Raw genomic sequence first — 24,351 nt, 5'->3', positions numbered from 1 at the left:
GTGCGGTAGAGAGCATCCTCACAAGTTGAATCACTGCTTTGTATGGAAACTTCACTGCGGTAGACAAGAGGGCTCCACAATGGGTAGTACTCCACAACCCTGCTCATGGACTGTTTGTCCCACTCCCATCACACAGCATCCACACCAGGACCACCAGACTCAAAAACAGACACTTTCCCCAAACAGTGAAGCTGATCAAGACCTCCGCCCACTAACCCACCCCTCCAGTATTTCCTGTAAATCACCTTATGTACAGCCTATTGTTATATGGACATACAATCAATTATGTAGAGAAGCTATCTTATTTATTTACATTCATTGTGTTTTATTATTATTACTGTGTTCTTTACCTTTTGTGGGTTTTTTGTGCTGCATCAGATCTGGAGTAACAATTATTTTGCTCTCCTTCGCACTTGTGTACAGGAAATGACATTAGACAATCTTGAATTCGGCTAGGGTTAAATAGGTGGGCTGGGTGGTGGAGCTTGTTAGGCCAGAAGGGTCTGTTCCACACCGTATCTCTAAATAAAATATAAATAAGAGGAAAATAGATAGTCTAAGAGTCCCATGATGAGAAGAAGACGGGTAAAAATCATAGGCCAAGCAGAAAGACAAAACAACTTGACTCGAATGAGGAAGAGAGGAACAAACAATAATTTCACAAATCAAGGAACAAAAGCACTAAATTCAAAATTTTAGTTTTTATTTTACTCACACGCAAATATTGTAAGATTTCAGTCTGCAGGATGAAATAATATTAAGGGAATAAGTTTGATCAGAGGCAGGCGGGACAAACGTTGCTGTTATCACGCACATGGACTCATTTCGTAACACAGGGAATTAAGACATGCAGTTTTAAACATTTTCACATCATCTTAAAGCACCAGACAAGTTAACCTAACAGTTCACATCTGATTTTTACCAAAACATTTCTTAATATTGCTCCTTAATTATTTAAATTAATTCATTTAATCTATTTAACTAACAATTCAATCAGGTGCAAGAAAGGTCAAGAAAGTTCACTATTGTGGAAATGGGTGTCATATTTTTAAGACCAACTGTTACATTGGAAGCTCTAATTGAAAACACGAATAAATGTTACTGCACTTAATACATGTTAATACCAGTACAGATATATGTGCCAAAAATGATTAGTTATAGGAATCTGTTGCAATTTATGTTGGGAAGGGCTAAAACATAATGAAATATGTAGCAACAGCTCTTCAGAATTATTTCTGTTTTGAGGCCACAATGTACATTATTTTCAATGAATGCTATTTTTACAAAATACTAGGATGACAAAGATGATGGAGATTAAAGAGGATTAAGGTGGATTCAGGTTCATCTATAACTCTATGAAGGGAGATTGATTAACATTTAAAAGTGAAAAGATGTAGAAATATGGGGAGAGTGCTGGCCTTCATGCTGAACGGTTTGTCTTACAAAGAGCCAAAGGACAAATGGGCCCCCTTGTGCTTTGTAATAGTGTAGAGGAGCTGCACATCAGGTCTTGGAGTGTGATTGTTCTGACAATGGATATTGACCTTCGCTTTAGAAGTTTCTGTTTTAAAAAGGCATCCCTTCTTTTTGTCGCTTTTTGGAACGAGATGTGAGCCCAAAAAAATTAAATTTTAGAATCCGTTTTCCTTGAAATCTTTGCTAATATTTTGTGGTAAAGATAATCCACTCGTACACGAAATGCTGGAGGAACTCAACAGGTCAGGCAGCATCTATGGAGCGGAATAAAGACTCAATGCTTCAGGCCGAGACCCCTCATCAGGTAATGTTGACTGTTTATTCCTTTTCAACTATGCTGCCGGACCTGCTGAGTTATTCCAGTACAGTATTTTGTATGTATAACTCTGAATTTCCAGCATCTGCTGGATCTCTTGTGTCTATGATGCTCTCTCAGTTGACTTCAGACTGACAAGGCAGAGATTACAGTGTTCACACACACTGCATTTCAATCCCATTGTCTCAGAATGCTCTTTATACCTGATTAATTTATTCTGCTCTACGCAAATTTGTCTTGGCAGCATCTAAGTTAAATGCAGAGTTATTATGAATTTATAATCCAAAAATACCTTTCCGTAAGATGATTCAAACATGATGGTACAAGATCCTGAAGATACACACTCAACACTTCAGGAATAGCTCCTTCTCCTTCACCATCAGATTTATGAATGGACAACAAACCCATGAACACTACTTCACTATTTTCCCCTCTCTTTTTGTAATACTGATTTAATTTAATGTTTTATATATACTTATTGTAATTTATAGTTTCTATTATATATTGCAATGTACTGCTGCCACAGAACAACAAATTTCACAACATATGCCACTGCCCAGTTCCTATAATCCTCAAATAACTTGCAGTGCACAGATTTTTTTCTCTCAGCCCTAAATATATTTAACGATTCAATTTAATAGCTCTTCATTAACACAAGAGGTTCTACAGATGCTGGAAATATTGAGCAACACACATTGGATTAGACTGTGTAATTGTTATTTTCTTTGTAGTTTTAACTGTTATGATTGCTTGTATTTTATATAACTGCTTGTATGCATGTAATTGTTTAGTATGTTTCCCAGTGGTCACAGTATATATAAGCAAATTATCCAATGTGTCCCCAAGTGGTTACAGTTCTTCTGTCTCTTTCTGGAAGCTTCTTGGTATTGCATTATTTGAATGGGACATATCTGATTGGTTAGCTCTTATCTACAGATTTGAATGGAATGGCTGTTTGCTCAACATGTTGCTCTGCCATCTTTATTCTTTCCCTGTTCTTTGCTCTTGGCTACTAGCCCCTGCTTCACTCTGTTTACAATCCTCTTTATTCCATTAACACTTAATAAAATGATTGCAAAGCAACAGTTTTATGTGTCTCTCTTAGCTTATGAATGAACATTGGATCAAAAACATCTGAATCCATCACACACAAAATGCTGAAGGAACGCAGCAAGTCAGGTAGCACTACCATAAATGCAGCCCAACCTGCTGAGTTTCTCCAGTATTTTGTGTGGATTACATTTAACAGCATTTATACTTAGTAATTTGACATTATTGTGCTTTCTATGTTAATAATTTCACGCTCAGTTACCCTCATTTGGGCCTTGGTGCAGCGTGTCAGCCTCCGCTGGAAGTTACCACTGAGCAGCACGTAGAGAAGTGGGTTAAGGCTGCTGCTGGCATAGCTGAGACAGATGGAGGTATAATAGATGATAAAGTACACGGTGGTCGGCTGAGCGATTTTGAGATTAACCAGCTGCAACACATGGTATGGTGCTGAACTCACCACAAACACGCCCACCAGAACCAGGACCATTTTGGTTAGTCGCTTCAGCCGTGCTCTGGGTATAGTTACGTCATATCTAGACAACAAACAAATGAAATGATTTATATAAATGCAGCCCAACTCACTTCCTTCATCTGTGTTCAGCCTGGGGGTGGAGAAAGCTGTTTCTCATCCTAATAGTTCTTGCCCTAATGCTATGGTGCCCTCTACCATCAGCAAGAGGTACCATGGCACTAGGACAATAAGTGTTAGGATGGGAAGAAGCCTCTTCCCCCAGGCCAGAAGACTACTGCCTCCCCGCCACCACCCAGATCTCATCATGTATGAAGGACCAGTAGCATTATTCTGTTTACTTTGTAACTAGTATTGTATATACACCTTATTATTTGTTAATTTTTTTTGGAGGGGTAATATTACTTTACGTGTTGTGTATGAGTTAGATGTATTGTATCTCGGTCTGGAGGAACATTGTTTCGTTTGTTGGTATACATGTGTATGGCTGAATGACATCAAAGTGAACTTGAACTGTGTCAGGACAAAGCTATTCTACTTTAAGGGAAGTAAAAATCACTGAGAGGATCACAGGGGGTCTCCCTCCCCACTACTTGTAGACAAAGGGCCCAAAGCATTGTTGAGGCTCCCTACTACCCACCCACACTCCCCCCCCCCACCCCAAAATCTCCTTGACCTTCTATCATCAGGAAGGAGGTACAGGAGCATCAGGGTGAGGACTGCCAGACTGGGTAACAGCTTCTTCCCTCAGGCTGTGAGTCTAATGAATACGCTGCCACCACCGAGGTCTCGTCACTGGGACAGTGAGCTGTTCACTGATTACCTGTGCCGCACAGGTAACTTATTTATGGTAATATTTTGTTTTATGTGCTGTGTGTGATACATATCCTGTGGATGCACCGTAGTCCGGAGAAACATTTTTTTTTGTTTGGTTGTATATATGTACAGTCAGATGACAAGAAACTTGAACTTGGACTGATTAGGCCTTACTGGTAGTGTCTCCATAACTGGACTGATGACCTGCAGTTTCCCCACAGACCGGAACACAATAGTTCTGGTGTCCTATTCTCACTTGAGTGAGTGTGAACTTGTGGGGTTCAGAGGCACAGGTAAATCTCAAACAGCAGGCAAAAGCAATTTCTGCACTCCTTTCAAAGGCAGGGCCCCACCTCTCTCTGAAGCATTTTCTCAGCATGACAGCTAGCTGTTCTGGGTGCCAGAGCCGCGTAGCAGTTAGCGCGATGCTATTACAGCTCAGGGAGTTATGAAGTTCGGAGTTCAATTCCGACACTGCCTGTAAGGGTTTGTAGGTTCACCCCATGACTGCATGGGTTTCCTCTAGGTGCTCCCACAGTCCAAATGTGTACCGGTTAGTAGGTAATTGGTCATGGTAAATTGTCCTGTGATTTGGCTAGTGTTACAGAGGTGGGTTGCTGGAAGGAGTGGCAGTGGGCCAGAAGAGCCTGTTCATTGCTCTATCACTAAACAAATAAATATATTTAAAAAATGATATTATCATCTGTTGTTTATTCCTTAAAAATGGAAATATGAGGAATCTTTGATTTTTACAGGCCCTTCGGCCCACAATGTTGTGCCAACCCTATACCCTTACTCTAAGATCAATCTCACCCTTCCCTCCTACATAACCCTCCATTTTTCTTTCATCTATGTGCCTGTCTAAGAGTTTCTTAAATGCCCCTGAAGGTACTGTATGCATCTCCCCCACCGCCTTTGGCAGTATGTTACATGCACCCACTACACTCTGTATAAAAAAATTTACCCCTGACATCGCACCCACTCCCCATACTTTCCTGCAATCTCCTTATTATTATGCCCCCTTAAATTAGCCATTTCTGCCCTGGGGAAAAGTCTTTGGCTGTCCACTTCACCCATGTAATATTTTCTTTTCAGCTGTTCATTCAAGATCAAAACAACTTGCCAGTCAAGAAAGCTTTGTTCTACTTTTCCGCTGTCCTCTCTCATTCTAAACTAACTTGCAGTGTTCTGCTCACTAGGAACCCCTCCCAGCATTGAAGTGTGTTTAATGTCATTCCCAGTACACAAGTGTAAAGGAGATCGAAATAATTATTATTCCAGATCCAATGCAGCACAAAAAAGCACAATCAAATAAAGAATAATAAAAAACACAGCAGATATACAGTAAATCTTTAAGACAGCTTCTATACAGTACACTGATTGATTGTACGTCCATCAAGTGACGCTCGGCACAGGAGTATCTGTACAGAAGGTGACTCTGACAGGAAATGATAAAGTAGTGAGTGGTGGGGGTGAGGAGGGGTGGGTTAGTGGAAGGAGGTGTTGATCAGCCTTATTGCTTGGGTGAAGTAACTACTTTCAAATCTGGTGGTCCTGGTATGGATGCTGCATAGCCTCCTCCCTGATGAGAGTGGGAACAACAGTCCATGAGCTGGGTGAATAGGATCCTTTATAATGCTACTGGTCCTTTTCTGGCACCTTTCTGTATATATGTCCTTGACGGCGGGTAGGCTGGTGCCAGTGATGCATTGACAGGCCATCAAACCTATCGACAAGGTGTTTAAGATCAATTAGCAATAAATGCCAGCAATGCGCTCCTTCTTTGAGTTTAAAAAATCCTTAGCTAATCAACAACAAAGATACAAAACATGTTGGGGAAAACAATCTTCCGTTGCTCATTTTCTCGTTCTATGTATTAAACACGCAATTTACCTTCCATTCCTCTTGTTTTCCTGATAAATGTCCCATGTGTAACACAGAATCAAGACGTAGCAAATGAGTATCAGTGGTAAAGGAACAAAGAAGGAAGTTAAGGTGTGGTACAACGTATACCTGTGATAGGACCAGAGAGAAACATATTAGTTTTGACCATTATTTTAATCAGCGCTTGCCCAAAGTTTTGAAGATGCTTTGTTTTTTGTTGCATGTTGTGTCCGCCACCATAAGTTTCTAACACATGTAAATGTATATCAAAGTTCCAAGTGAATTTATTATCAAAGTTTACTACCTTGGAATTCACTTCCTTGCAGGCTTTTACAGGAAAAATAAAGCAAGACGAAGGAATTTATGAAAAACTGTACAAAAACAAAGACTGACCAAGGATCAACTTTATTCCCCATGTACATTTCCATATATTAGGAATTTGCTGTGGTGTATTGATGCAACATGCAACAAAAACAACATTCAACAGTTATAAAGAATTTTACAAAAATATATCTACAGGTTAAAGTACAGTTATAGAATAAAACGTGCAGGAATTCATAAATAGCAACAGGTATTTACAATGTAAACTGCACCTTAAAATGTGGTTTAAAGTGTTTACAGTTCAGTGCAGTGACAAGGGTAATAGATTGAGGGGTAGGTGGAGTGGCTGACTAGAATGGTTGACAAGATTAACTGCCCTGGGGGAAGAAACTTAAGATGGAGTGAAGTTTTTTGAATAAACAATGTCCAAGATGTATTTGACGAAATAGGTTACATGAAGATACGAGTTAGAAGCAGGTAGGGGCCATTCTGCCTGCAATCCTATCCTGTCACCCAGTAAGATCAGGGTGAATAGAACTGGAACCTCGGATCCTGACTAACTCTGCAACTTTTCACGCCCCCTGGTTTATCAATTACATCTACTTCTGCCTCAAAAATATACAAAGACTCTGCTATTGCAGAGGAAAGGAAACATAATATTCTAAAAGAGAGGGAGAAAAGAACCACAACCTCTCTGTTTTAAATGGTTTCCTTAATTGTACTTTTGCATTTGATAGCCAATGACCAAAATGGGTTAGGTTAAACATCGCGGGCTGACGGACCTGTATTATGCTGTAATGCTCTAAGTTCTACTACACTATAGGTTTTAAAATCAAGGTGTAGCTGAGTACAGACATATTTAGTGAGAAGCCGAGTAATCACAAAAAGTAGAAAGTTACAAGGTAATGTGGAGTAGAGGTTAGATGAAGCAGAGGGGATGAACATGAACAGCAGATTAGAGGGCTCAGCTCAATGCTTTTCCTCTCTACTGTAAATTCAATCTGACCCATCCTCTATCTCTGTGGTGAACTACCGGTAGATATACCTGTCTGACTGCTCCTGTGGCTCCTCCCAAGACCCTGCTGACTACCCCTGTGGCTCCTCCCACAGACCCCTGTATAAAGGCGACTGTGGCCTGCTGCTCTCCCTCATTTTCCCCAGGATGTAGTGTTGTTCTTCAGTCAATAAAAGCCGATATCTCACTACCTAAGTCTCGGCGTGAGTTATTGATGGTGCATCAATCTCATCACAGAACAATACACATTCAAAACTCTGGTTTCCTCTCTCAGTCCAAAGACATACAGGTTAGGGTTAGTACTTTGTGGCCGTGCTACGTTGGCACTGGAAGTGTGGCAACAGTTGCAGACCACCCCAGCTCAATCCTGTTTTGGCCATTGATGCAAACGACAACATTCCACTGTATGTTTCGATGTACGTGAGACAAATAAAGCTCATCTGTAATCTTTAATCCTCTTTAAGCAGTCAGCATTTCGGGACGAGATCCTTAGTCGGGACTGGAAAGGAAGTGGGAAGATTCCAGAATAAGAAGGTGTGGAGAGGCGAAGGAGTACAAGGTGACAGGTGAGGGGAAGGAAAGTGGGTGGGATCTCAAAGTTGTAACAAGGCAAGGGTTAAGGTAATGTCCAGGCAAAGATAGTTTACGAATTGACAATAAACTGGACTGGTCAAAGAACACTGAGGCTGTCTACAAGAAGGGTCAGAGCCGTCTCTACTTCCTGAGGAGACTGAGGTCCTTTAACATCTGCCGGACGATGCTGAGGATGTTCTACGAGTCTGTGGTGGCCCGTGCTATCAGGTTTGCTGTTGTGTGCTGGGGCAGCAGGCTGAGGGTAGCAGACACCAACAGAATCAACAAACTCATTCGTAAGGCCAGTGATGTTGTGGGGGTGGAAATGGACTCTCGGTCGGTGGTGTCAGAAAAGAGGATGCTGTCCAAGTTGCATGCCATCTTGGACAATGTCTCCCATCCACTCCATAATGTACTGGTTAGGCACAGGAGTACATTCAGCCAGAGACTCATTCCACCGAGATGTAACACTGAGCGTCATAGGAAGTCATTCCTGCCTGTGGCCATCAAACTTTACAATTCCTCCCTTGGAGTGTCAGACACCCTGAGCCAATAGGCTGGTCCTGGACTAATTTCCACTTGGCATTATTATTATTTAATTAGTTATGGTTTTATATTGCTATATTTCTACACTATTCTTGGTTAGTGCGACTGTAACGAAACCCAATTTCCCTCGGGATCAATAAAGTATGTCGGTCTGTCTTTACAGACAGCCTGCAGTCAGCCCAAGTAAGGAAGCTTTTTGAAGAACATATCCCTCCCTGAGCACAGCAGGGAGCCAGAGCTATCCGAGACAAGATGAGGATGCAAATGAAGCATTTTAAGGTGACACTCACTATTAGTCAGTTATTTTACCAGTTCTGCAGTATTATCAGCATTTAATGAGCACATTTTATTGGGTATTAACATCTTATTATCATAATATAATTGGTGATTGATTGTGCAAATAAGGAATGTGAATATCCACAAGATTACCAATTGGCGAATATCTGTATCCAGTGAGTCCATTTTTGTTTAAAAATGGCGCATCTCTGTTCAGACCTCTGAGCAGTTTGATGACAGGGGCCATGCTGGTCTCCTTATGCACAAGTAAATGAAGTGATTGAGGAATGAGCGTGAGGTCATTTATTTTTAATTTTATTTATTTAGAGATAGCGCAGAGTAGGACCTTCCAGCCCAGTGACCTACACCACCCAGCAATCCACCTTATTTACTGTTAGCCTAATCACAGGAACAATTAATCTACTAACCAGTACGTCTCTGGACTGTGGGAGGAAACCTCTGCACTCATGGGTACAAGCTTCCGACAGACAGCATCTGAATAGAACTCTGAATTCAAATGCCCTGAGCAGTAATAATGTGGTGCTACGAGTTGTCGGAGTCTAATTAATCACCAGGGTAGCATTGCAGTTAGTGTGATACTATTATAGCTCCAGTGTCAGAGTTCAGAGTTCAATTCTGACATCACCTATGAGCAGTTTCAACACTCTCCTCATGGAATACACGAGTTTACTTTGGGTGCTCCGGTTTCCTCCCGTAGTCCAAAGATCTACTGGTTAGTAGGTTAATTGATCATTATACATTGTCCATTATATGGACATTATATTGTCCATTATACATTATACCTTAGAGTAGAGTTAAATCAGGGGTTGCTGGGCAGCATGGTTCGAAGAACCAGAAGGGCCTATTCCGCGCAGTATCTCCAAATAAATAATCAGGGACAACACTCCCATCTTTTCCTTGTGGTTTGCAAATAATTTTCACCCCCATGTATCTGTCCAATTCTCTTTTTTTAAAGCTCTGACTTCCACCAACCTTACCAGCAGAGAGTTCAATTCAAAATTGCTCATGGATGCTTCTGGATGCAATGTTTTTAGGTTTAAGTGTAAACCCTAGAGTGATTAAAAAGATGCACGTCAAACATTTTCAGCAAAGCACTTAGACCATAAGACAGAGGAACAGAAGGGGATTCGACTCATCGAGTCTGCTCCACCATTTCATCATGGCTCGTTTATCTTCCACCTCAACCCCTTTCTCCTGCCTTCTGCCCATAACCTCTGAAATCCTTACTAATGAAGAACCTATCAACTTCCACTGTAAATATAGCCAATGATTGGGCCTCTGTGGCTGCCAGTGGCAATGGATGCCACAGATTCACTTAGGCACCCTATTTTCAAAAACACTTACCAAAGTATGTCCTGGGGTGAAGTCAGATCAAAAGCACAGCTTTCCAGGCCGTCCTGAAATTGAATGACTTTTGCGTGCATCCAGGATGGAAGAACCAGTACGAGGGAAACTGCCCAAAGGCTCACGTTGATTTTAATGGTTTTTGACCTGGTTCTGAAATTTGTCAAACTGAATGGATGAACAAGAGCCAGGTACCTAAGAATGAGATATTGAGTAGACTTTCAGAAGCACAGCTATCATAACTGATGAACTCAGTCTGCATTTGTAAACTATGTAAGACATGGTTTAGTGATAGCCTCCTGCCTCTGTTGATGATATGGAGTTGGTAAAAACTCCATAACAGTTATGAGGGGTGTAGATAGAATAAAGGCAAGCAGTAGCAGTGATCACTGGAGATGACCATGATGTTCTCCTCAGGGGTTGTCCATTGGTGGGTCCTCAGGAGACTGCACAGGCAGATCCAGGATCCACATATTCTGCTGCAGTGTGGGTACGATTAAGTGGTGGCTGTGGTCAGCGGCTGCTCAGTGCCTCCTTTCGCAGCTGCCACTTCATCTCTGCTACACAGTGGAGGTTGCTCTCATATGCCACAGCTCCCTCTTAAGACCATAAGATATTGGTTGGCCCATCGAGTCTGCTCCACCATTTCATCCTGGCCGATCCATTTTCCCCTCTCAGCCCCACCTTCCTCCCTTCGTGCCCAGACCAACCAAGAATCCATCAGCTTCTGCCTTAAATGCTGTTAAGACCTGACCTCCACAGCCGCCTGTGGCAATGAGATGGAGAATAATTGCCTCCCGTTCCTGGGCATCCTAATATGACGGAAACCAGACGGTAGACTCAGGTATAGTGTCTATCCGAAACCCACTCACATGGACTTATATCTCAGCTATACCAGCCATCATCACACCTCCCAACATAGAACAGTTCTTTCTACTTTGCTTAACCGTGCGAAAACTATTTCAGACCCAGAGAGCCTTCATGAAGAAATAAGACGATTACGCACAACTTTCCTACAGAATGGCTACAAGGTGAAGGAAATTAATCGGGCCCTCAAAAGGGCTGACAGGAAAACCAGGAAACCTAACAATAATGAGGAACCCATCGCTACTGCCTGTCTTCCCCAAGTTTTTGGAAGGATCGCCGGGATCCTGAAGCAACACTGGATTAATATCATCTACAAACCCATAAGGAAGCTCAAATCACAGCCTTCATGGGTCAAAGATGACCTGGCTGGTGTTTACAGGATTCCCTGTGAATGTGGAACACTGTATGTCGGCCAGGCAGGACACACGGTGGACACCCACATCAAGGAGCACAGGCATGCATCCGTTCGGGTTTCCCAGGGAAATTGGTAGTACCAGAACACCGCATTCGCAATGGCCATAGGATTGACTTCAACAGCACAACACTACCGTTCTGGGACCGCCTGGTGAAGAAAACATTGAAATAAAACTAGAAGAAAAGAATTTTAACAAAGACGAAGGTGTTGCTCTAAGTAAGAACTGGAATTTGATTGCAAACAAGGTGGGAGAGCAATAAACCTGATTTGGTGAGGACTAATCAATCAGTGCAAAGCAATACATTTCAAAGGATTTGAATTACTCTATGTCATAACAGAGAAATAAACTGCTGAAGGAACTGGTATTGTATTTACATCCTGAGGGTTGCTACCCTAACTGCTAAAATTCAGAATACCAATGATGCTGGATATCTAAACTAAAATATAAAATACTCAAAAATACCTAGCAGGTCAAGTGAAAACTGCAAAGGTAAAAAGAACTAACATTTTCAAATCACCAATTTCCAGCTTATGGACTTGAAATGTTAATTCTGTTTCTGAATTTACATACACTGCCTGACCTGTTGTATATGTCCATCTTATTAATCAATTGATTGAACACCGGAGGTATTTCCAGGATGAATCGTGTTTTTTTTACCCTTTCATGTAATGCACATCCCATATTGAAAAGTCCCTAGGAATCCAAAGTGACCGAGTTCTCAGTATTTAATATATACTGAGTGACCACTTTATTAGGTACTTCCTGACCTGATAAAGTGGCCACTGAGTGTATGTTCATGGTCTTCTGCTGCTGTAGCCCGTCCACTTCAAGGTTCAATGTGTTGTGTGTACAGAGATGCTCTTCTACACACGACTATTATAACACATGGTTATGGTTATTTAAGTTACTGTCGCTTTCCTGTCAGTTTGAACCAGTCTGGTCATTCTCCTCTGACCTCCCTCATTAACAAGTCTTTTTTCCCCACTGAACTGCCACACACTGGATGCTTTTGTTTTTTGACCTCATCCAATCAGGTTTTTCACTCTCTCACCTGTTTACAATCAAATTCCAGCTTTTGCACCATTTTCTGTAAACTCTCCAGACCATTGTGCATGAAAATCCCAGGTCTGGTAATAACAGTCAAACTCAGTTAGATCACATTTCTTCCCAATTCTGATGCTTGTTCTGTACTACAACTGATAGATAGATCGAACATTGAGAACATGTGCTGTGGAGTCCTTGGAAGAAAGTCCAGGGGTGGTGAAATCAGTTCAGATTTTCAATTTGCCTCCTATATGCTAATTTGTTACCATCTTTGATTTGGCTAGCAAAATTTGTTGTTGGCATTGGAGCTGTACTTAGCCTCACTGCCGTTAAGTGATTAGAGCAGGGGCTAAGCACACACCGTTGTGCATCTGTGCTGATGGTAAGTTAATCAGAGGAACACTGGAGATATTTTTCCAGGATGAATAACGGTTTTTTTAAAAAACTCTTCCAAGTAATGCACATTCCATCTTGAAAAGTCTCCAGGAACCCAGAATAACCTGGTTTTCAGTGCATGTTTGTTGAACTTTATATAGCTAAATATGGAGTTGTTTCTTTGAATCATTTTTAACATTTGTTCAATTAACACGGTGTGCTCGTGCTTACCTGTCCAGGCTCATAGCTGTCATAATTGCACAAGATGCAACTTGGTTGCAACTGTCCAGTGAGGAAATAACGGTGCAGGCAGTACTGCCAAGCACCCACTCTCCTCCTCGTGCCCACTGATGGATGAGGAATGGCATTCCAATCACATGGACCAAATCTGCCACTGCCAAGTTACAAATATAAATATCTGGGATGGTGCTCCTCGCAGACCCGAAATAGACCCACATATGATCAGCACTGGATTATTTTATTTATTTAGTGATACATTTCAGAACTGCCCCTTCCGGGGCACTGCAACATTCCAATTTAACCCTGGACTAATCACAGGACAATTTACAATCAGCAATTTAACCTACTAACCAATACATCTTTGGACTGTGGGAGGAAACCAGAGCACCCGGAGGAAATCCATGTGCACAATGGAAGTACGTAAAACTTTCTTACAGAGAATGCTGGAATTAAACTCTGAACTTCGATGCGCTGGGCTGGAATAGCGTCGTACTAACCACTATGCCATTATACCTGCTTCAGGGCTTTTTCTCAGCCCAGCTTTGTTTAGATAGGATAATGGCAGCAAAATGCCACACAGAATTCCTTTTTACAACAGCGCATATCCAGGGAACACACGGAAGGCAAGTGAAAGCTTGAGCAGCGAGGAGAGTGCAATGAGACTCCAACGTGACTAAACAAGTCATGCAAATGGACCAGTGCCCAGCAGATGCAGTTTAGCACGGACGGATGTGAGGATATACAAAGTGTTTATCCTCAACACTGGTGCCCCACACGGCTGTCCGCTCATCCCCCGCTCCCCCACTTTCTGTACGCTCATGATTGTGCACCCAGATTCAGGTCTAACTCAATGCAGCAGTTTATAATCCGGCTGTTTATTCCTAAACACAAGAGATTCTGCAGATTCTTCTTCCTGACCCGCTGAGTTCCTCCAACATTTTGTGTGTGTGTTGCTCAACATTTCCATCATCTGCAGAATCTCTTGTGCCTATATTCTGCATTCTGTACTCTTTTAACTACCTTGATGTGCTCATGAATCACGTGACACTAATGAACCAACACCAGGTAGATGGATCAGCCAGGGTCTTGTTGAATGGAGGAGGAGGTTTCAAGGGTCAAATGACCTTCTCCTGTACGTGATTTCTTTTGTGTTGTGCTCCATTTCCTTGCAAGGCCAAACATAAACTTTATGCTGAAATAAAAACACAAAATTCTGCAACATTTGATTAATAATTTAATTGGATTGGTACATTGCAGGCTAAAAGTCCTGTGCCTATGCTGTACTATTCTATAAAATATAAGAGGAGAATTAGGCCATTGGACCCATCGAGTCTGCTCCACCATTTCATCATGGCTGATCCATTTTCCCTCTCAGCTCCAATCTCCTGCCTTCTCCCCTTAACCCTTCATACCCTGACTAATCAAGAACTTATCAACTTCTGCCTTAAATCTACTCACCAACTTGGCCTCCGCAGACACCTGTGGCAATGAATTCCACAGACTCACCACTCTCTGGCTAAAGAAATTCCTCCTCATCTCTGTTCTAAAAGGACGTCCCTCTATTCTGAGGCTATATCCTCAGGTCCTAGACTACCCCACCATAGGAAGCATCCACTCCATATCCACTCTCTGGAGGCCTTTCACCATTCAATAGGTTTCAATGAGATCATCCCTCATTCTTCTGAGTTCCAGTGAATACAGACCCAGAGCCATATGTTCTGTGCTCTAGGCTCTTTGGAGCTCAAAACAGGCTTTTTCTCTTCATCTATCTTTATGATAAATCTTTTTGTTAAACCACCTTTTTACACTTTTTTTACGCACTTACAACAGAACAATGTACAAATTAGTAAAGTTAACAATAACAGCAACAACAGAATTCTGGGTTACCCTGTCACACCTCTCGTTTAAGTGTAAAAGTAAATTACTATTGAGCTCAAAGTAAGAACTAAACATCAACGTTCATTAAGTATTTTACAAATTTTCAAAACAACTCAATTGACTTTCCAAATGCTTTTAATTTTGATTTTCTACCTGATGATTGTAAATAAGATGAAAATATTTCCGAAGAATCCTGTTGAACAGAGAATGCTAATGAATGAAGGAAGGAGAATGGTTTCAAATACGTTGATCAGTTGGTGCTCATATAGAATGCTCTCAGACGTGTTTATCCATTCAGATCCATTATTCCAAGCCCAGCGCAGTGTTTGGGACCCATTCATAGCTTTTATAGTTTAGATTATTTGTTCTGTAATAAGTAATAAATAGTATTAGTTCGAGCCAATGAAGAACAAACAGCTCAATTAATGAATAAAAGTAGATAGCTTTCAACAGATGACATGAACATCAATTACTCAAACCACTGGTAATATTTTTACCTTCCTCCTTCGCTTCCTTCCATGGACCACTCCCCTCTCCTATCAGATTCCTTCTTCTTCAGCCCTTTACCTTTTCCACCTATCACCTCCCAGCTTCTTACTTCACCACCCTCCCCCACTCACTTGGCTTCAGCTATCAGCTTCTAGCATGTACTCCTTTCCCTCTGCCCCCTTCTTATTCGACATTTTCCCCCCTCTTTTCCAGTCCTGATGTACAATGTCAGCCTGAAACGTCGACAGTGTATTCACTTCCATAGATGCTGTCTGATCAGTTGAGTTCCTCCAGCATTTTGTGCCTGTTGCTTTGGTTTTCCATCATCTGCAAAATCTCTTTTAAGACCATAAGATATAAGAGCAGAATTAGGCCATTTGCTCCATCGAGTCTGCTCTGCGATTTCATCACGGCTGATCCATTTTTCCTTTCAGCCCAAATCTCCTGCGGAGATCTAGGCCTCATATGGAGCCAGTGATCATTAATGGAGAATGTGTAGAGCAGGTTAAGACCTACAAGTATCTGGGAGTACAGTTAAACGAGAAGCTAGACTGGACTGCCAACACAGATGCCTTGTGCAGGAAGGCACAGAGTCGAATGTACTTCCTAAGAAGGTTGGCGTCATTCAATGCCTGTAGTGAGATGCTGAAGATGTTCTATAGGTCAGTTGTGGAGAGCGCCCTCTTCTTTGTGGTGGCGTGTTGGGGAGGAAGCATTAAGAAGAGGGACGCCTCACGTCTTAATAAGCTGGTAAGGAAGGCGGGCTCTGTCGTGGGCAAAGTACTGGAGAGTTTAACATCGGTAGCTGAGCGAAGGGCGCTGAGTAGGCTACGGTCAATTATGGATAACTCTGAACATCCTCTACATAGCACCATCCAGAGACAGAGAAGCAGTTTCAGCGACAGGTTACTATCGATGCAATGCTCCTCAGACAGGATGAAGAGGTCAATACTCCCCAATGCCATTAGGCTTTACAATTCTACCGCCAGGACTTAAGAACTTTTTAAAGCTATTATTAATGCTTTTTGAGATGGTGATTTAGATGCATATCATATTTTTTTTTACTGAGTTAAGTATTGTATGTAATTAGTTTTGCTACAACAAGTGTATGGGACATTGGAAAAAAGTTGAATTTCCCCATGGGGATGAATAAAGTATCTATCTATCTATCTATCTATCTATCTATCTATATCCCTTCATGCACTAATCAACTAAAAATTGATTACCTCTGCTTCAAATATTCATAAAGACTTGGCCTCCACAGCTGCCTGTGGCAAAGAGTTCCACAGATTCACCACTCTCTGGCTGAAGAAATTCCTCCTCATCTCCATTCTAAATGGATGTCCCTTTACACTTAATGCATCTGAAGGAACTTTTAGTATCCTTCTTAATATCATTAGCTAGCTTACTTCATATTCCATCTTTACCTTCTTAATGGCTTTTTTTAGTTACCTTCTATTGGTATTTAAAAGGTTCCCAATCCTTTAAATTCCCACTATTTTTTGCTCTATTATATGCCCCCTCTTTGGATTTTATGTTGGCTTTGACTTCTCTTGTTCGACACAGTTGTGTCATTTTGCCTTTAGAATACAATACTTCTTCCACTTTGGGATGTACATTTCCTGAATCTCACAAATTGCCTCCAGAAAATCCAGCCATTGCTGCTCTGCAGTCATCCTCGCCAGAGTTCTTTTCCAATCAGTTATGGCCAACTCCTTGCTCATGCCTCTGAAATTCCCTTTACTCTACTGTAATAATGATAACACCTATCAGGGTCTTTTTACCCTTGCAGTTCCTTAGCTCTATTGAAAATAAATCAAAACCTTCAGACTCTATGTCACCTTTTTATAACGATTTGATTTTTTTACAAACAGAGCAACACCACCCCCTCAGCCTTCCTGCCTGTCCTTTTGATACAACGTGTATCTTTGAACATTAAGCTGCCAGCTATTTTCTTTCAGCCATGATTCAGTGAAGCCTACAACATCACACACACTTAACTGTAACTGTGCTGCAAGTTCATCTACCTTATTCTGTATACTGCACACATTCAAATATAATACCTTCAGTCCTGTATTCACTCTCTTCAAATTTGTCCACATTTTCCCAAACTCATCCTGTTGACTGTAATTTTGCCCTGTCATCAGCCTCCTTGCTAGGAGTCTTACTACACATTGCCTCTCCCTGTAAACCAACTACCTCATCTTCCACACAATCACTCTGGTTCCCATCCCTCTGCTAAATTAGTTTAAACCCAGCCGAACAACTTTAGCCAACCCGCCCACAAGGATATTGGACCCCCTTGGGTTCAGGTGTAACCTGCCCCTTTCGGACAGGTCATACTTTCCCCAGAAGAGATCCCAATGATTCATAAATCTGAACCCCTGCCCCCTGCACCAATTCCTCTGCCACACATTCACCTGCCAAATCATCCTATTCTTACCCTCATTGGCATATGGCACAGAGATTACTACCCTGGAGGTCCTATTTCTCAGTTTTCTACCCAGCTCTCTAAAATCTCTCTTCAGGTCCTCCTCACCTTTTCACTGACGTTATTGGTGTCAAAATGTACCAGGACTTCTGGCTGCTCACCCTCCCCTTCGAGAATGGCATGTACCCGATCTGAGACACCCCTAATCCTGGAACCATGGAGGCAATATACCAACCGGGTGTCTCTATCACACCCACAAAACCTTGTCTCTTTTCCTCTGATGAAGGAATCCATCAGCACGGCTGTCCCCTTCACCTCTCTGCTCCTCTGAGCCTCAGCACCAGACCCTGTGCCAGACACCCTGTCACTGTGGCTCCCCCTGATAGGTTGTACCCCTCAAGAGGATCAAAAGTTAATAACTCATTACTGAGGGGAATGGCCACAGGGGTACTCAGCATGGGCTGTGCATTCCCCTCCTTCTCCGGACAGTCACCTGTCCTTTGCAACCTAAGGAATGAACAAATAAAAACTGAGAGAGAATAACTTACAAGACAATTTACCTCACCCAAGTCTGATCTCGCCAAAGCCACTCTAAACCCTGTCGCACTCCAAAAGAATCGCCGCTCACTGAACAGCTGCTCCGTCTGCATCTGAATTGGTTTGAACAGCCCTTTCTATTGAATCCCTCTTGCTGATTGGTTGCTCATCATCTCAGAGAAACTGCTGCAAAACTGCCTTTGAAATCTTGGTCGCCATCCTGAAGATAGGTGGAGGAGATGTTTAATTTTGATGAAGTACACAGGCTACAGAAGAACTTAAGACAGATTAGGAGAATGGGCAAAGAAGTGGCAAATGGAATATAGTGTTGGGAAGTGCACAGTAATGCACCTTGGTAGATGGAGTAGAAGCATAGATTATTTTCTAACCAGGGAAAATATTCAAAATCTGAGGTGCAAAGGTATTTGGGACTGCTTGTGCAGGATTCGCTAAAGGTTAATTTGCAGGTTGAATTGGTGGTGAGGAAAGTGAATGCAATGTCAGCACTCATCGCAAGAGGACAAGAATATAAAAGCAAGGATGTAATGTTGAAACTCTATAACGCACTGGTGAGGCCTCATTTGGAGTATCGTGAGCAGGTTTGGGCATCTCATCGTAGAAAGGATGTGCTGAAACTGGAGAGGGTTCAAAGGAGGTTCATGAAAATGATTCCAGGATTGAACGACTTGTCATAAGAAGATCATCTGATGGTTCTAGGCCTATATTCACTAGAATTCAGAAGAATGAGGGGAGACCTCATTGAAACCTATCGAATGCTGGAAGGCCTTGATAGAGTGGATGTGGGGAGGATGTTCCCTACGGAAGGAGAGTCTAAGACCAAAGGACACAGCCTTGGAATAGAGGGGCGTCCTTTCAGAACAGAAAGGAGGAAGAATTTCTTTAGCCAGGGTGTGGTGAATCTGTGGAATTCTTTGCCACAGGCAACTGTGGAGGACAAGTCTGTATTTATTTTTAAGGCAGAAGTTGATAGATTCTTCAATGAGCAGGGAGAGAAGGCAGGAGATTGGGGCTGAGAGGAAAATTGGATCAGCCATGATGAAATGGCCGAGCAGATTTGATGGGCCAAACTCCTCCCATATGTTATGGTCTTATGATTAAAGGTAGCACTTCTTACACAGCCCTAATGTGGATTGTTCAAGGCAAAGCTGGCATAAAGCTCTGCTTTTAAATACTTTCTGTTTAGGAATAAACTGCCTGATTATAGGAGTAAAATAAAACTAACAGCATATTTAAATTTTTAAAACTATATTAGATTAATTTGCCAAATATAAGATCCCTGAAACTTTAAGTCTAACTTGGCAAACATAATCAGGCTAAATTATTCAGCAAACATAAACAGGAGATTTTGCAGATAACTGGCTAAAGAGTCAACTGTTCAGGCTGAGGCTTTAGAGCCTGCATCGGGGCAGGCAGTTCCCAATCAACACCCAGCTAACAGGAGTCACCTACCATTCGTTTCCAACTCTTTACCTGCAGCCTATTTAAATGCAGTTCCCATCCACAGTCCTTGTTCGTCCATCCTCAACCAGTTACTCCTAGACTTCAGTTGCTTTGTCGAGCTGAGCATCCGTCCCCTCTTGTTCTGTGCCCCCCCCCCCGCATGTTATTTTGCACGCTTATTATTAAAGTTCTTGATCACCTCTAAATTGCCTCCACTGCTCCGCGTTTGGGTCAAGCCTCTTCTACATCGCCTGACAGGGGCCCTTCACAGCAAATAATAAAGCTCTATGAGAACTGTGAGTAATCATTTAATAGGACTTGAAATAGCTACACTATGTCAATAATAAGAAAACAACTTTGACGCGTCGATTTAGATTGTATTCGGAGGAAAGGTGGTATTGATCACGGATACTGCGGCTTTATTTCGCGCCAAATACGCCTTGTCAGGCTCATCCTCAGAATTACATTCCTAGTTTACTGTTGTATGTAAGGTTGCTTGCTACCTTGATGGCTAACGGATTTGATGGAGATTAAAAGGGAAACAGTTAATAAAATCCAGATTAAGGCCCGTTTAAGGGCGTCGAAGGTTATGGGAAGGAAGCGGGAGAATGGGGTTGAGAGGGTAATACATCAGCCATGATGGAATGGCGGAGCAGACTCGACGCGCCGAATAACTTAATCCTGCTCTCGTGTCTCATGGGTTTATAAACTCGTCCGGCCAATTCACTTTCATGAAAATCTGAAATGATCCATAAACACCAAGGGTCGAGCTCGGGTAATTGACAGTGTTTTGAGTACCGGCTGCACTTTCTCTGACTTTCCAAGCATTTACCTGGCGCAGTTTGTTATACATAACACTGCAGGCAGGAGAACCGAGACAATAAACCTGAGACGAAGGGATCGGACTTCCTTCACCCGTCTCACAGATCAGACGAATTCCGGGCCGTGTCTGTGCAGAGAAATTGAAGTCGAATGTGAAACTCTGGGAGTTTGGGAGGAATTGTTCAACCGAGTTTGTAGCTTGCCATTAACATCCCAATGCCAAAATTTACACTGTGTTACATCTGAATCATTTCCGCCACTTCTGTTACATTGGAATTAATCCCAATCGCTCCCGTCCCTCATTACAAGTAAACACTTAGACATCAGTAACACACACACACACACAAAATGCTGGAGGAACTCAGCAGGTCAGGCAGCATCTATGGAGAGGCAGAAAACCGTCAGGATCCGATGAAGGGTCTCGGCCCGAAACGTCCGTCTGTTTATTCCGCTCCACAGACACTGCCCGACCTGCTGAGTCCCTCCAGCATTTTGTGCGTGTTACTCTGGTTTATCACAGGTCATCAGTTCTGGCTTGGAAGTGAATTCGAAAAACTGCCCTCATTTGGTGTCTCCAACAAGCTTATACAAACTGGGGAGGGTGAGTGTGGGCGCCTGGCTGTGTGGCCCAATTTGAAGAGCAGGCTCTTTCCATCAGCACGGCCATTTTGTGCTCATTCGCTCCGGTTGCCCCGCGACCGAGGAGGAACAGCGGGCGGAGGTGGCAGGCGGATTATCATTTCAGTGAAAACGTCCTTGTCCCGACACTGCACTTTGGTGATATTCGTCGGGCCTGCAACAAAGGAACCTGCTTTCTGTTGCAGAAGTTCCGTTTAATACTCAAAAACGTCTAACTCAACTAAGTGCCTTGATTATTTTCTTCTGGCATAGTGTATATTTAAGGACAAGAATATTCCGATGGGAGTGCAGTTCATAAACAGAATCGGAAGCTGCTTTATTATCACTGTCTTGTATGAAATTTATGGATGAAGGGTCTCGGCCGCAAATGTCGACGGTTTATCCCCGCCATAAATGCTGCCTGACGCGTTGGGTTCCTCCAGAGTTTTGTATGTGTTACTCTTGTGTGAAAAATGTTGTTTTGCGATAGCAGCAGCGCCCAACGACACCAATCACAATACAGTAGTGCAAAAGGGAGGGGTAACGGAACAGCGTACATTAACCAACCCTGGCAGGGTAGGCTAAGGACGTCTACAAATTCCTGAAATCCTGTGTGTCATTACAGCGGCGTAGATCTGAGACCCGTAACCATTCTTTAAAAAAGAGACTCGAGTTCATGAATTTACGAGGATGGGTTGAGTTACTGGCTTTTCTCTTTGACGCGAGGGAGGATGAGATGCGGCTTGATAGAGATTACACGAGATTATAAGAGGCACAGATCGAGTGGATAGTCAGTGGCTTTTTCCCAGGGCAGTTAAAGCTAATTCGGGAGGGGGGGGGGCACGATTTTAAATGGTTGGATGAAAGTATAGGGGAATGTCAAGGGTTAAGTTTTATTCTTACACAGAAGGGTGGTGAGTGGAACGCCCTACCAGGGGTAATGGTGGAGGCAAATGCATCAGGATCATTTAAGAAACTCTTAGGGATGACAGAAAAATGGAGGGCTATGTTCAAGGGTTAGTTAGGTTCGAGAAAGTTAAAATTCGGTATATCATCATGGGCCGAAGGGCTTGTGGTGCTTTGTGTTCCCTGATCGAGGATTATGGCACGTGTTTTAATGTGACTGGTTTGTTGACATTCCGCGGAGGATTGCGACTCTTTACACATTAAAACATTACCCAATGCTGCCAACGAAAGTGGAAGATGATTTGAGAGAAGTTTGGATAAGTGCGTGGAGGGGCGGGGTATGGAGGGCTAAGTTCTGGGTGCAGGTCGATGGGACTAGGCAGAATAACAGTTCGGTATGGACTGGATGGGCCAAAGTGCTTGTGGCCACTCTCAGTTTAAGTAACCGTTTCACCCATGCAACCTGTTGGCCAGGGAGCGGATGGAAAGTGTCGTTTGTTAGCACGGGATAGACTGCGGCACTATCATTTCAGGTTTACCGATCAATCATAACCAAATACTCGGTGCATGTAAAATATTTGAATGAATTTTAAAAAAGTCATTTTTAAAAGTTCAAACAGAAACAGTTACATATCCACCAATAGTTTTTTAAAATCTCATTGAAAGATCTCTAAATAGACCCTAGTTACAAAATATAAAACAAGACACGCAAAATGCTAGATAACTCAGCTGGTCAGAGAGCATCTCCGGAGAGGAGTAAACAGTCCACGTTTCGGGCCGAAACCATTCATCAGAACTGGAAAGGAAGCCGGCTTTGCTGAGTCCCTCTAGCACTTTGCATGTGTTGTTGAAGTTTTCCAGTATCTGCATAACCTCGTGTTTAGTAATCCTCTTCTTACCTGTTTGATGCCAACGAGGATTTATAAAAGTTCTCTCTGCCTTCAATTGGCTTGGGTATTGTCGTCTGTTTTCTTATCGAGGAGAGAAGTAGTTTCCAGCAGGAAGCTGACACTATTGCAGAGCTCCGTGTGTGATTAGGGTATTCATACCTTCTCTTCTCGCGTCGCCTGAAGAAGAGCGAGGGCTCATTGGATTGATCCCGGGCGTTTCTTGCGGGGGCGGGGATGGGGGGGGGGGGTCAACTGGCGCCTCCCCTCTGTTTTCAAAATAAATTTTATTCTAAAAATGAATAAAGTTTAGTTTTAGAAAATATAATTTCCTAAAAATATATGAAGATAAAAACTGAAATACTTCTGGGTGGTCCCAAAGACAAAAACTTTGCTCCCCTTGTAAAGACAGAAGGAACAAATCTGAATGTTGTGCTTGATTCATATTTGAATTTTAAATCCCTCAAATACTAAATCTGATTCTAATGGCGTTGAAAAACTAATTTGTGCCTATACGTTAAATAGACTAGATTATTGCAATGCACTTTTCATTATCCCTTTAAAGCAATCTGTTCGGAACACCGCTGCTAAACTTTTAACTAAAACCTCGATGAGGGAACATAACTTTTTCCGTCCTAGCTACTCTGCATTGGCTTCTTTTATCTTCTAGGATTGATTTTAAATTTGTTTTCAATGCCCTCCATGACCTGGGACCGAAGTGGGTCACAGAATCATTTTCATTTCATAAAGCTCGAGCTTCATTTCATCTGAGAGCTCGAGATCGCAGATCTTCTTCCACCGGTCTCTTCAATTTAAACTATCTCCTTCAAAAGATAATTGGGTAGGTCAGCTTTGTTGAATTGCGCTCTAAACCATGGAATTCAATACCTGAAATTATAAGGCATGCAGACTCAATTGACACTTCTAAATGCCAGCTCAAAACCTATTTATTTAACCTTGCTTTTTAACTAACATCTTTTTGCCTTTTATTTCCATGTTTGTACTTTATCCCATTGTAAGATGCAGAACTATGTTGTGTGTATGAAAAGTGCTCTATAAACTAATTATTATAAGATGGTAAGATGTAGGAGCAGAATGAGGTCATTTGGCCAAGTGAGTCTACTCTGCCATTTCATCATGGCTGATCTATTTCCCTCTCAGCCTCAATCTCTTGCCTTCTTCCATAACCATTCATGCCCTGACTAATCAAGAATCTAACAACCTCGGCCTTAAGTATATCCAATAACTTAGCCTCCACAGACACCTGTGGCAA

At 42.2% G+C, this 24,351-nt stretch overlaps 1 protein-coding gene across 1 annotated transcript; it reads right to left on the bottom strand.

The window, feature by feature from the left end:
* Nucleotides 1–801: 801 nt before the first annotated feature.
* Nucleotides 802–23,216, bottom strand: mchr2a (melanin concentrating hormone receptor 2a). Its single transcript, XM_073055416.1, has 8 exons — nucleotides 23,091–23,216; nucleotides 20,678–20,794; nucleotides 20,045–20,108; nucleotides 15,081–15,294; nucleotides 13,041–13,241; nucleotides 10,108–10,302; nucleotides 6,021–6,140; nucleotides 802–3,375 (listed from the first exon to the last, which is right to left on the bottom strand). Exons 4-8 carry the CDS (start codon nucleotides 15,266–15,268, stop codon nucleotides 3,051–3,053), a joined length of 1,029 nt encoding a protein of 342 aa, XP_072911517.1. The 5' UTR covers nucleotides 15,269–15,294; nucleotides 20,045–20,108; nucleotides 20,678–20,794; nucleotides 23,091–23,216; the 3' UTR covers nucleotides 802–3,050.
* Nucleotides 23,217–24,351: the final 1,135 nt, after the last annotated feature.

Source organism: Hemitrygon akajei, chromosome 9, assembly GCF_048418815.1.
Source record: "Hemitrygon akajei chromosome 9, sHemAka1.3, whole genome shotgun sequence".
NCBI classification, from domain to species: Eukaryota; Metazoa; Chordata; class Chondrichthyes; order Myliobatiformes; family Dasyatidae; genus Hemitrygon; species Hemitrygon akajei.
Note: the sequence above shows the minus strand (reverse complement) of the source record. Positions and strands in the feature narration are given on the sequence as shown.

Coding starts and splice junctions, on each gene's coding strand:
- mchr2a (XM_073055416.1), bottom strand. CDS start 15,268: ATGAATGGGTCCCAAACACTGCGCTGGGCTTGGAATAATGGATCTGAA. Junction 13,242..15,080: donor ATCTTATTTACAATCATCAG/GTAGAAAATCAA, acceptor CGGGTCTGCGAG/GAGCACCATCCCAGATATTT. Junction 6,141..10,107: donor TCACCCCAGGACATACTTTG/GTAAGTGTTTTT, acceptor GTCCTATCACAG/GTATACGTTGTACCACACCT.